The sequence below is a fragment of the Myxocyprinus asiaticus genome, chromosome 17 (genome assembly GCF_019703515.2).
Source record: "Myxocyprinus asiaticus isolate MX2 ecotype Aquarium Trade chromosome 17, UBuf_Myxa_2, whole genome shotgun sequence".
Classification (NCBI taxonomy): Eukaryota; Metazoa; Chordata; class Actinopteri; order Cypriniformes; family Catostomidae; genus Myxocyprinus; species Myxocyprinus asiaticus.
This window is the reverse complement of record NC_059360.1, coordinates 28196353-28210575: the sequence shown is the minus strand read 5'-3', so window position 1 is coordinate 28210575 and position 14223 is coordinate 28196353. Positions and strand designations below refer to the sequence as shown.

The 14223-nt window shown below is 34.8% G+C and overlaps 1 protein-coding gene across 3 annotated transcripts in view; it reads right to left on the bottom strand.

Moving 5' to 3' along the window:
- Positions 1-328: 328 nt before the first annotated feature.
- LOC127455098 (CNK3/IPCEF1 fusion protein-like) overlaps positions 329-14223 on the bottom strand; it is a 51152-nt gene continuing 37257 nt past the window's right edge. For all 3 annotated transcript variants that reach the window (XM_051722683.1, XM_051722684.1, XM_051722685.1), the window contains 11 exons: positions 12582-12694; positions 12142-12269; positions 10924-10957; positions 10351-10526; positions 9764-9837; positions 4991-5062; positions 4052-4122; positions 3528-3601; positions 3287-3389; positions 2900-3078; positions 329-1975 (listed from right to left, as the gene is read on the bottom strand). In XM_051722683.1, coding sequence (XP_051578643.1) covers positions 1631-1975; positions 2900-3078; positions 3287-3389; positions 3528-3601; positions 4052-4122; positions 4991-5062; positions 9764-9837; positions 10351-10526; positions 10924-10957; positions 12142-12269; positions 12582-12694 — 1369 coding nt within the window. In that variant the 3' untranslated portion in view covers positions 329-1630. The remainder of the gene's footprint in view (positions 1976-2899; positions 3079-3286; positions 3390-3527; positions 3602-4051; positions 4123-4990; positions 5063-9763; positions 9838-10350; positions 10527-10923; positions 10958-12141; positions 12270-12581; positions 12695-14223) is intronic.

The window sequence follows — 14223 nt, the reverse complement described above, 5'->3', positions numbered from 1 at the left end:
ATACATGATATATGTATATAAGGCAAATAACAAATTCCATTCTAGATGTCTCTCTCTAACTGTTATATTAATAAAACCATTCAAATTTCTTTGGACTTGATAGTTATACTTTAACACCTATGTGTACACTGTACATACTGTGTGTGAACAAAACAAATCAAAATAGCAAAATGTAAATAAATTATTATGAAAGTTTATCTGAAGCATGATGAAACAATTGCACGTGCACACACATACACACAAAATAATTTAACACTCTCTGCGCTCTCTCTCTAGAGATGTTTAGCTCTATAAGTAGTGTAATCTAAAATAATTTTCTTGAACGCACTTAAAACATTATTTTATTTCATTGGTACCTCCAATTGTGTGAGAACATTTTTTTTGTGTAAAAGCAAGTCTTTAAAACTTCAACAGAAATCAAATAATTTAGAAAAAACGTTCAAGCTATTTGGCAGAAGACACATTGGAAGATAAAACAAATCACACATTGCATCTAACAGGAAAAGAGAGGTCTGATGCATCTGCACATATAAAGTCAGCTATTATATGGATGAATATACACACTTGGAATAAAAAACACTGCAAAACTAGAAAGGAACATGTGGACAGGAATGCTACACCTTTTGAACAAAACACATGGCACCATTGTGTGGTAAGTCTGGGGAAATGAACATGGCTGGGCATTTAATATACACGTTACTATCCATGCGAAATGAGGTATCTTTTTTTTTTTTTTTTTTTACAGTAAAAAAATATAGTTTGTTGCTTTCAGGATCTGTATTTCCATACAGATGCATACGTTACATACCTTTATTCATAATAAAAAAGAATAGATGGTAACACTATACAATAAGGTTCCATTTGTTATCATTAGTTAATGCATTAGGTATTACAAACTAAATGAATTATATATTTTTTGCAGCATTTATAATTCTTTATTAATGCTAGTTAATAAAAATACAATTGTTCATTGTTAGTTCATAGTGCATTAACTAATGTTAACAACTTTTGATTTAAAAAAATGTATCACTTTATGATGAAATTAACATTCACCCAGATTAATAAATGCTATAAAATTATTGTTCATTGTTAGTTTATGTTAACTAATGTTATCAAATAAAACCTTACTGTAACGTGTTACTGAAACAGATCATTATTAAAGCAATACTTTCATGTCTATCTCTGAGATCAGTCTGAACATATGAAAACATTCATAAAACCTTTTCTGACATACCTGAAGTACAAAGAAATATACATCCTATTAATATAATTCTTGTAAGATTTCTATTTAAAATGGCATACATCAGCATAACCACCTTTAACAAGTCCCTAAAATTTGATTTGTTCTTTTCTCAGTAGTTCATCATAGATTCAGTGATTGTTTGTTTTGAAAGTTCAACAGTCATTTTTGAAAGCTCCAGATGATTTTCACTTTTGACAAAAACATATTAAATCTCAGTAATGGTGACACAGCCAGTCCTAGATCTGCTGCAAATCAGGTCCAGACATTTAGATTTTCATTTCTCTAAGCTGTTTTAACACAGTACAGGACTGACAAGATTTGACAGATTTTGGCTGAGCTCTGATTTGTCAGGGAGATTGATGTATTTGGACAGTTTGTGCTTGTGTTTCATATGTAAAAGTAGCTCTCTGTGGGTGTGGCATCACCCATGCCAGTAGTATGTGTCTGCATCTGCACAGTTGCATCTGTAGGGGTGGTGGCTCCATCATCAGTAAGCTCCGCATCTACCAACTGTTCTCCATCACTCAGGCTCAGTCTGCTTGCCTCATCGTCACCTGTGGAAACTGACTCTGTTCTGGGTGAGGCTATCTGTTTCTTCACTCTCTCATTAGACAGGTTTTCAATATCCTGAAGCAGCTCTTCATTAAACTGCTTCCACTCACGGAACTTCTGTGGCGAAAACTTGGAATCGTCAAGGATCTTGTTAATAAGGTGCAACTCTGCCTCCTTCGCCTACATAATAATAATAATAATTAAAAAAAAACAGCAGCCAGTGAGAAATACTGAAACTGCGCTGAAACTTTCACTACTTCAGGGTAAATGCATAATATTATACTCTATGCATATTTTCTGGTAGTGTTATACTGTACTGATATGAGTTACAATGAATCCAAATAACAGTTAGTCAGTTAAGTGAGTAATGTGGACATATAATCCAAACAAAAAGGTGTTTGGATATTTAAAGCACTTTTAAATTTTTTATTGCATTACATGACAAAAAAATCAAATAAATCATGTTAGCCCTTTTCTTGGAAATATCTTCAATTTCTGAGCCATTTTTGCAATTAAATTTGACCAATTGGTCCCAAGATCATTTTTAGTGGATGTATAAAGGTTCCCTCAAGTTCACACAGGGTGTCCTACCAGTAGTGTTGGGTAACTTACTTAAAAATAGCAATCCACTACAATTTACAAATTATTTATCTTAAATTAGTCTCAGATTACTTTACTAATTACTTCTAAGTTACTTTCTAAAACACTTTTCCACTCAACAAATTCAAAATAGTGTCTATATTTCTTCCTTGTTCAAAGTAACACACACAAGTCACACACTCAGCACCTCTCATTTCTCCTTCACAATGACTAGTTGCAGGGCCATAACTCATATATTCTACATAAATAATATACAAGAAATAAGCATAACCCTATAATGTACTTAAAAGTAATTAAATTAATTGAAAGTCAGTATCTGAAAATGTTGAATGTTTTGCTTGTGCTGTCTTTCTATAAAATAAATGCAACTTGATATTTTGTTATCTAAAGCAAACACCTGCATGTAATTTAAAGTGTGGCTTAAGTGTCTAAATACTTTTAGTGGCCACTGTTTACTTGTGACTGTGTGTGTTTGTGTGTATTTGGTGCATGCGAATGTCTGACCTTGAGTGTGCTCTGGAGAGCACGAAGTGTGTGTATTTTCTCATTGATGACAGGGTTTTTGTTGCGTTTGATGAAGGATTTTCGGAGCTGGTCGTGAGTCACTGGCTGATTCTGACCAATCAGAGACACTCCTCCTTTTTTCAGGCTATGAAACATTTCATCCATCTCATCTACACTTCCTGAAAGAGAGAGAAAGAGAGAAAGAAGGAAAGTAAGAGAGCTGTAGTGTAACGAGTGAGTTTGTTTATAAAAGTCCAGAACCTGTTGTATCTTGATAAAGGGCACTGTAATTAAAACAGTTCTCCAATGGCTGTAAGGATTTAAGTATCCAAGATATAAAAAGGCGAATAGAGTCCTCCACAGTTGTGTGACATTATACTGTCTTACCTGCAACTTTACTGCCCCCTGCTTGTGAAATAGTCAATGGCTCTGACGCTGGTGTCTTCTTACCCTTCGTTCGAGGGAGCGTGTTTGATTGAGTTTGAGTTTTCTATGACAGAATAAATAGAAAACTCTGTTATGTCCATTTTATGTTGAAAAACAAAAGTACACACCCATTTTTGGTCAATTTATGTATTTGATTTTTATTTGTGAGTCTATGCGTATGTGTAAGTGTGTTTATCCTCACTGTAACTAGTTTCTTGTGGTGAGGGAGAGGTGAACGAGAAGTTTCCTCCTCCGATTCAGTTTCACTGTAACAGTCTGACAACAAAAACATGTCTCATTAACCAGCACTGCCTGAACTACATCAAAATCATCTATGGCCAGCTTTACATAGAGCTTTTCAGCAGTGACATTAATTTGAAGGCGAACCCAGAAGTCTAATTTACTAAGGGTTCCCTCTGGATTTTTCTATGGGTTTTCAAAAACAATCAAAAACAATGAGTCATACACTCAAAAGCTGATTCTCATGCACAGCTGACAGAAAACAAGTTGTACATTGATTGACAACAAATGTAATGTGGTTCTGGAGAAGCATTTAATTTACACAGATCTAAAGCTGCATCACAACTGCTACTGGTATTACGGGACAGAAGCATCAGAGGTCTTTTTTTTTATAGCATTACATCTTTAAGCAGAATTTGGAGCCGACACAGAGCTTTAATTCGGCAGCGTATAGACCCCTTATGTTCTAACGTGTCCTTTCCCTACCTTCTTCGTTGTCTTGACTTTGGACATATTTCTTGTGTTTCTGAATGGCTGTGATTAAACAGTTAATCCATCTGTTGGCAGAGAATGAATGAGAGAGAAACAGAGAGTCAAAAACAGATTTTTCAACAATCTATTTAGGACCTCAGCCATCCACAGTAATTTGTATTGTGAAGTATTAGGTGATGGACAATAGGGGGCAGACGTGAACTTTGTGCAATTCCAATTGCATAAAAACTAATGATAAGAGTGTGTGTGTGTGTGTGTGTGTGTGTGTGTGTGTGCTGTTGTAGCGAGTGATAACAGGTAGAAAGGATCACATCCTCTTGAACGCTGCAGACAGACAACCCTGTTAACCTCAATGTCTGACTATGAGCGTCTGCTGACTCACTGCTATACTCTAGTCAAGTGCTGTTCAACAGGTCATAGTCATTAAGAGTCATTTTAGCATCAGTGCAACAGAATAACTGTACAATCCTGTCTGGATGTAGTTCACATAAATAGCACAAATCTCTTCAGAAGAGACTGAGTTACTGATCTGTCTAAACATTACTTTTACACTGCTCACTGGAATACTTGATTCTGACTAATCAATCGCAATTCCCAGTGTTTACAATGTGAAGTCAGCCTACAAATAGCTTACATATAGTTGGCTCTGCACATTGGGATTGGAGAAAGTATTTTATTTTAAATGTTACACATTTCACCTTTATGATGTAATTGCATCTAACTCATCTATTTACATTCAAAGTTCAAAGCACAATCATTTGTGTCTGATGAAACTGCAGGTGCACTGTAAAATCTAATCAATGTGACATTTTGTGAATCGATGCTTGGCAAAATGTTTTCTAAGGTATAATGTCATGAATGAATGTCTGTAATATTTGTGGTCAGACGACCTGGAAGAGAAAATAGTATTTGTTAATATGGTGCCACACTCACTTGCTCATGTCGGTTACATTATCAGCAGCGAAGAAGAAATTGTGAAAGCGTTGGTGGCACATTTGAAATACACTAGGAAAAAAACAGAAAGAGACAAAGGGAAAGAGAGGGAGAGAGAGAGAGAGAGAGAGAGAGAGAGAGAAAGGGATGATAATAAGCATTAATCTTAGCACAGAGGCTTCAACAGCTTAATGAAAAAATTGAAAACTCATTTATCATCATGTTGGCAGGTTGTGCTGTGTTTGTGGACAGTGGGGGAAGATCTGAGGAATGTAAAGTGTAATTGTGTTGTTCACACATCTCCAACTAACTGCCCTCTTGCCTCTGATACTTGCACCCCTACAGCCAACAACAAACACTGAGAACCGAGGAGCACAGCGACTTCTGTTTCTTTATAAGAGAGAGTCCATAAAGCCTTACAATAGATTTGTGGGAGGAATAGACTGAAATTTAATAAAATACTGCTAAATAAAAACGTACATTCTGGTCCTATAGACCAATACTTTGGCAACGCCACTGCTTACGTCACAGTCGGAAGTGGTGGCAAAAAGACCAGCATGAACAGAAAAACAAACTTGTAGTTAGCTGACACAACAGTCGTCAAAACATTTGCTGTTCTCTTTAAATTGTCTGGTTAAGCTAAATGAAATGTTGTGATGCGCTGCTGGCTGTCAAAATCGCACAGCAAAAAAAACAAGGGCTTCACTTTTATCTGATTCCAACAGAGCTGACAAGACTGAGGAGATCATTTCCAACTCATGTCTTTTCAGCAAACATTTTATTAACTCATATCATTATAATAATTGTATAACTAAGAATATTTCTGTATATATGATGGATTTGTGTCATACATTTGTTTAATCGATGATTCTAACTAGCTGTGTTACTAGCAATAGTGTACCCAAACATAGCTAGCTTTAAACCTGAAGGCTAATTTTATTCTATATTATCTTTTAGCGATATTTAGAGGAGCTATTTAGTGCTAGCGGTCTAATCTGTAAAAATCTAACACAACAGTTTGCTGTCTTTTTCCCACCACTTACTGTGCATGCGCTGCAATGTTTGTAAACAATGGGATTGATCTATCTGTTAGAATACAGTGTGTAGACATATGGACTACATTTATGGTGCCTTTATGGTGTTCTTTGTCCTTTTTGGAGCTTGACAGCTGTGGTCACTCAGAACTGTAGTTGTATGGCAAGAGTTACACAACAATTCTAAACAAATGTCTACTTTTATGTTCCATAGAAAAACAATACAGCATATGGGTTTTCAGCGACATGAAGTTTAGTAAATAATGACAGAATTTTCATATTTGGGGTGAACAATTCCTTCCGAGGAATATTCTGGAAACAATATAAATTAAGCTCAATCGACAGCATGTGTGGCATAATGTTGATTATCACAAAAAAAAATAAAATAAAATAAATAGTCTCGTCCCTCTTTTTCTTTAAAAAAAAAAAAGCAAAAATAAAGATTACAATAAGGCACTAAAACGGAAGTCAATAGGGCCAAATTTTGGAGGGTTTAAAGCCAGAAATGTGAAGCTTTTATGCTTATAATAGCACTTAAATGAATTCTTCTGTAAAAACTCATGAATTATTTCAGCTGTAAAGTTGTTTAAATTAGGGATGTCCTGATATCAACACTGGTATCGAAATCGGTCCGATACTGCGCTCAAGTAATTGTACACATGCTCGTAAAAATGATCCCAAATACCGATACCACCTAACATACGAAAGTCATTGCGTAAACATTCAGTGCACAAATTAAAATTTTGTTATGTCCTAGTGTGATTATTAAACCGCAAAGGCAGTGATTTCATGAGATACATATAGTGTTTGCATGTGCTGTGCACTTTAAAGTAAACAGATCTTATTTTTAAAGGATTAGTTCATCCAAAAATGATAATTCCCTCATGATTTACTCACCTTTAAGCCATCCCAGATGTGTATGTCTTCCCTCCTTCAGCAGAACCGAAATGAAGATTTTTATAAGCACATTTCAACATTTCTGTTTGTCCATACAATGAAAGCGAATGGGTGCCATGGCGCTGCTGGCTGTTTGATGGTCTAAAAGTCATATTTAGGCAGCATAAAATACAGCATACACACAACTCCAGTCATACTCATACCAAGGAGCACAAAACACCATCATGAGCATTGAGCGCTCTTTTTGTAGCAGATGACAGTGAGCAGAGTGATTATTCACCATGTAGCGTGCAGCACATACAGACAACATATTTATTTAATGAAATAGCTGCCTCTTAAGGTTTAAAAATCACACTGGGTCACGGAGCACCCTGCTTTTCCGGAGGTGAGAAGCTACTGTCAAAAACACACAGAAACGCAAAGGGCTTAAATCCAAAATTAAAACGTCCGCCAAAATAAAAGCTTCATTTAAATGAGGAAAAAACCCCAAAGGGAAATATATCTCTACTGTATATATTTATGTAATAATATGTAATAACAATAAATCAATAATAATTATCTTTTATTTAAGCAATATCTCACATATGTGATGCTCTGTTGTGCAGCACTTTATTTGACAAAAATAACTCCAATGTTGTATTTTGGATTGTGCTGTGAGTTTCTGTATAAAAGCTCTATATTTGATAAAAATAATACAATATTATGTTGAAAAACAAATTTTCTATTTTCATTTGATTACAGTTTTTCTTTCTTTATTTATTTATTTAGACAACCTTTTCTGATATAAATAAACAGTTGAATATGGAATTCAGAAGAAATAAAACAAAAAAACAGGTAACAGTATTGGCGAGTACCAAAAAGGAAGTATCAGTACTCATACTCGTTCTCCAAAACATGGTATCGGGACATGGTATCCCTAGTTTAAACTATCGTTTTTTTGGCAGACTACTGTTCTATGTGGATGAACTTGTCAGTGACAAATGTCATAAAATTGGATATAACTTTTCACTGAGAAGGTTAGTAAGTAGAGGTGTGTATCTTTGGGTTGAAAGTGAATCGATTAGATTCACGATTCACAGGTTTTCGATTAGATTCAAAAATGATTTTTGCAAATTCAAAACGATTCAATTCAATTCGATTCACAATGAAATTCGATTCGATTAACGATTCAATTCTGCATTTCTTAAAATGCATTAACAGTATTTTTAAATACTTCCCCTAATGTGTCTTAAGCAAGAAAAAGAAAGGCAAACCACTTAAGATTGTTTATTTCACCAAAAGCTTGAAACAAAACATATTAAATACATATACTGTACATATAAGCTACTTTGAATACAATAATAGTACAAGAGTACAATGTGCCAATAAAATATTTCATAGCTGAACATAGCTAGAAAAGTATTCCATATTCCATATTTGAATATAAAAAGTCTTTGATTTTAATATTATTATTTTAATTTTTTTATTTTTTATAATTTGCATTACTTTTCCAGGCCTTGAAATCACAATTTAAAATTCACGGATATTTCCAGGTTTTCATGACCGTGGGGACCCTGAATCAGTAAACTAATCTAAATATTAAACATTAAAGTAACATCATCTGACTACATTCAGTTTTAAAGAAAAGAGAAACGCAAACAAACAGATGACTTCAATTTAAATGTTTTCTGCACACCAAGTCCCCAACTAAACAATGACACCAGTAAAATGGCACTATTTTATCATATAGAAAATAACAGCTTAATAAGTTTCCTCACAATTAAATCACTTTATTTCAGTAGTGACCCAGTGTCAGAAATTAACTTTTACATTTAGGGTCAATACCTTTATGAGAGCATAATATTTTCTAACAATTCAAAACATAAACTGTGTCTTATCCGTTTATGTCAAAATGTAAATTTAATCAATTCATAAATACAAATTCTTAAGTCTGAGAATGTATTATGTCTTACCCTTAAATTACATCAACATGAACTTTATTATAGGTTACCAATAAAAAACAGAAGTATTCATTATGAGGGCCATTTTTCCCCAAATTTTGAATTTCGGGAGCATATTTATTATTTTTAATGCCACTTTTGCCCCAAGCTCCACTTCATTTCGATGCGAGCTGTCATTTGCTCATGAGATAGTGGCCATCCGGAGGAGATATAAGACATAAGGTGATTGATAGACTATGAAAGCTGCTCAGAAAAAGTTCAGTGAGAGTTATGGATGGAACGGAGAACAGCCACGCGCTGTGAGGGCGCGCACTCCGTGACGCGCTAGAGAATGAAACTGCGCATGTCTCATTTAAATCAAACATGTAACTAATTTAACATTTATATATTCTAAAATACTGAATACTAATTTGCTGAATCAAGATTCATTCTTTTTTTAAAAGTTTAAATCGATTATTGACCAACACTAACGATTCTCGATTCAAAAATCTAATTTCAAGATCGATGCGTATGAATTGGCAGGATTTGTAATTGATGCATAGAGAAAACGAGTGAATCGTTACACCCCTGTAAGTAAGCGATTTTATTACACTAAAATCATGTTAACACACATATTGTTTACGTCTAGTGACTATACTTTTAAAACAGTGAGTATTGTTACGTTTATGGATTGGCCCCTTTTACTTCCATTGTTAGTGCCTCACTGTAACCCAGATTTTTGCTTATCCCAGGAGGGACGAGTCGGAATACATTTTTGAGGTAATCAACATTATGCCACAAATGCTGTCGATTGAGCTTAACTTGTATTGAACCCGGAATATTCCTTCAACCATGAGTAATGAATGGCTCACCAGTGCCAGCAAAAGGTGTGTTGTGTTAGCTGTAATGCAGAAGATACTCACTACTTCCTCTTGTGTTCTCCTGCACTCTCAATACTGTAGCTGCTGATCTTGAGTAACCCCTCGGCCTTATCCTCCTGTACAACAACATGGATGGAATTCTTTCAGTAAGTAAAACTATGTAAACAGATTTTGTTCCACACCATCAAGCATGGGATGGATTCTAGCATGATACAGGAAATATGATAGAAATGACACAGTACAATATGTTGATTTAAAAAGGGTTGAGCATTTATAAAGCATTATGCACATTATTACACATTCCCAGACTGTTATCTAAAACTGTGGATACAGCTGACACATGCTTTATGCTGCAACGCAACATTGTTTCCTTAAAAATGAACAGAGCTGTCAATAATTCAATCACCAAATAGTGCTTTAAATTAAAGGACGGCCTTTTGAGGTCATATGCAGCTTCAACGCTTTAACCGCAAGTGTCCCAACACAGTGTACACCTCGCCAGATAAGTCTTATTTAACACTTAAATGATTAAATTGTAAGCTGTACCCACACAAACATTCTGAAAAATTAATCTATTGATTAATTCACCTACATCATGTTAACCTCTTAGTAAGTAAACTCATGCTAACCTGTTGACTGGTATACCAATACAGTGTTGGACCTTTTAGGACAAACCAAAATCTCTGCCATTTCTGAGTTATGAAGACATTTGTTTCTTTTCTCTTCTTCCAGAGCCAACCATCACAGTCTGGACGGCCAAGCTCTCGACAGGACACCCTCCTCCGGCTCATCGCTGTTCGCGTTCCTTGAGTATGCAAAGAGATCAGGTTAGAGGCATAGAAGTCATCATTTTGCAATTGTTAAAGGGAAAGTTCACACAAAAATGCAAATACTGTCATTATTTACTTACCCTCATATTGTTCCAAACCTGTATGACTTTCTTCTGAGAAACGCACAAGTAGATATTAGTAAGAATGTTAGATTTAGTCACCATTCACTTTCAATATATGGAAAAAAATTCTATGGAAGTGAATGGTGACTGAGGCTAACATTTTGCCAAACATCTTTTGTATTTGATGAAAGAAAAGTCATGCGGTTTGGAACAACATGAGGGTGAGTAATTTTTGGGTGAACTATCCTTTTAAAATAATGTCTAGAAAAAGCCTAACTGTGAAAGTCAAATGAATAAATCCATGTTGTACCTTTAGTAGAGCTCTTCTTTTTCTCCTTTTCTTCCTGTGGTAAGAAGAAAGTTATCACTATTATGTAGATCTCTGTTGGATTTATAGAAGACCATCTGCTGGTGTCGTCTGATTTGCCACATTAACAACACTTTATTGTGAGATGTCCTAACAGATGCTTGTCTTAGCCAAAGTGACTCAAAGCACACTTAAGTGTACCATGCTCAAAAGCGCAAGGGCTATAGATCATCTTAATAACTCTACAATTTTTGGGTCTCCTTTATATGGTATTGAACCAGAGAAAGAAATTCACCAGGGCTTGGTGCAAAAACAGCCCATGAATGTTACAAAGTTGCCCCAGGTTATCTAACATTTCATATTTCATAATATTCTATTCTAGGCCTATCTAGTTATTGGTTTAAACACTGTAGTGAGCATTTCAATTTGATTCAGAATTGATTTAAATTAATTAATTAACATGTTTTGTGTTATTTGCTATATATTTGTCATTTGTTATATTGTATAAATGTATTATATAGCATATACATTATTATATGATATATGCCCTCATTAAAGTAAAAAAAAAAAAAATGCCCCTGAAAATTAATTCTGGGGGCAAATTTCACCCTTCAATATAAAGGTAACACTTTACAATAAGGTGCTATTCTTCAACATTAGTTAACGTTATTTAATGTTAATGCATAATGTTAATTAGTTATGTATTAGGTATCATGAACTAACAATTAACAATTTTTTACAGCATTTATTATTCTTGTTTAATGTTAATTTATATATATATATATATATATATATATATATATATATATATATATAAAAACTATTGTTCATTGTTAGTTCATAATGCATAAACTAATGTTAACATACACAACTTCTAAAGTAAAAACCTATTTGTGTATGTAGAAATAAATATTTACCAATATTATTAAATGTTGTAAATGTATTGTTCACTGTTAGTTCATGTTAACTAATTACATTAACTAATGCTAACAAATACAACCTTATTGTAAAGTGTCACGAATAAAAAAAAATTAAAAAAAAGAAGTTAATTTCTGACACTGTTTGGAAGCTACAGTCTTTGTATTACAGGCCAAGACCCTTGCTTATAACTTTGCATCTTTCACAATGGCTAGAAAACAGTGGATAGTGTACAGCTGACTCGGATGCTTATATAACCGAATTAATGTGTATTTAATGTCAGTAAAATGTGTGTGTTCTTACAGTTAGTCCTGCCATATCAGGAAGGGAGCTGGTGCTACCTCTGTTGAGCTTCACCCCTTGTGAGGATGGACTCCTCCTTCCTGCGGAGGAGCCCACTTCCAAACTTTCCCGGCTTGCACGCTGAGAGTCTGCAACATTAAAGACATATTTACACATCTGTAAACAAAGGAACAAACCAACATGACCTTTATCACTGAATGGTTGGCATGGCCCCTCATGGCTCCCCTGCTGGTAATTACACCATTCTGCATGCAATAAGCATGTTTCTCCAGTGACGGCCATTCAAAACTGGTATTGTTTTGGAGGGCTCTTAAAAGTGTTAAACTGATTTATATTTTCCAGGGTAGCTGCTAATGGATAACTGCTACTAGGTTTTTAAAGCTCTGTTTTTCTGATTGACAGGTAGTTGACAGTTGGACAGTACTGTAAGTGACTTTTACCTGTCCCTGGCTGTGGCCGTTTTAAGGTGTTTGACTGCTGTCCATTAGAGCTTTGATCTTTAGAGAGTGCTGATTTATCCCGTCTGAAATTATGTGTGGCGTCTGGTCCTGATCTATGGTACACAAACACACATATACAGAATATGTAGCAACATGCAGAAAAATGAATACAAATGTGCACACAGTACCATAAGTGCCGCAGTGCTTGATAGATAGTCAGGGATATACAGATGCAGCTTTAATGCTATGAAAGCTGACCCATACACAGACATACTATAGTCTACATTCAAGTCCGGTTCACACATGTACATTACACACACACTTTTCTCCAGGACTTGTACTTTTTGTTGCTTTTACACATGAGGAACTATCATACTCCTAAGCCATTTTAGAGGACATTTTAGCAGAGTGCAAGTATGTCCTCACTGTAGCTTATAGAAAGCAGTTATGAAACAAACAGGGAGAGAAATGGAGATTTTATGAACACAATACCTGACACTGATACAATGGAAACATGAGACTTAAATACATGGACATGGGAAACATAAACCAATGAACAAACCGAACTCTAAACAAGATAAGAAGACAAAAAGCTGTTTTAGAGGACATTTTAGCAGAGTGCAAGAATGTCCTTAATGTAGCTTATAGAAAGCAGTTATGAAACAAACAGGGAGAGAAATGGAGATTTTCACTTCTTTAATATAGTAAGTTTAAAAGAGCAAAAAAGGATGGAAAATATCAGTAATTATGAAACAGAAATATCTCAGCAATAAGCATCATGGTTTATCTGCGAGACTTCTCAACATGTTTTTTTATCTTATTTTTAGTGCTGTTAGTTGCTAAACAATTTTAATTGCGATTAATAGCATAAGTTTTCGTAGTTAATCATGATTAATCGCAGATTTTGAAAGTGCTGAAATTTTACTCTTTAGGCTCTTTCCCTCTGCAGGTACTAAAGCCCGTTTTAGGTACTTTTCACTGAAACTAGTATTTTCGTCACATTCGCACCTAAGGAACTATAGTTCCTCTGAACCGTTTGCAGGTGAATTTTTAGTTCCTACTCTGGAGTAGGTACTTTGGGTGCATATAGGGACTGTGGGAGACTGTGGGAGGTGCTGCAGCCTGTGATTGGTCAAAAACCTATGACACACAAAGCATTGAGAAAGGAGAGGAGTCCACAGCCACCATTAGTAAACAACTAGCAGCTAGACTGCTACTCAGAGGATTTTACAATCCCCTTAACAGAAATAAAATAAAACCAACAAAGTATACAAAGAGGATCACCCGTTTCACATGTGTGTACGTGCGTATGTGTGGGTGTATAACTTCATAGGTTGACACACTTTGAGTTTCTATAGCATCTGTACTGTTTGTACTGTGTGACTACGCAGAAAATAAAGTGATTTCTGGATTACTACATTGATTTTTTCCTAGGATGACGGATATATATAATCAGATGTTTATCGTGAGAGGGTAATTGAACTCTATTACACTAAACCATCATGAAATCTAGTTTACATGTGTGGTAACTTGTATCAAGACATATTTTTTAAGTCAAACAATGAGTGTATTTCAGTACAGTAATTTATGTTGAGTCATAAAAGCCTTTATTGTAAAAGATTGTGTTGATAAATAGGTTTAT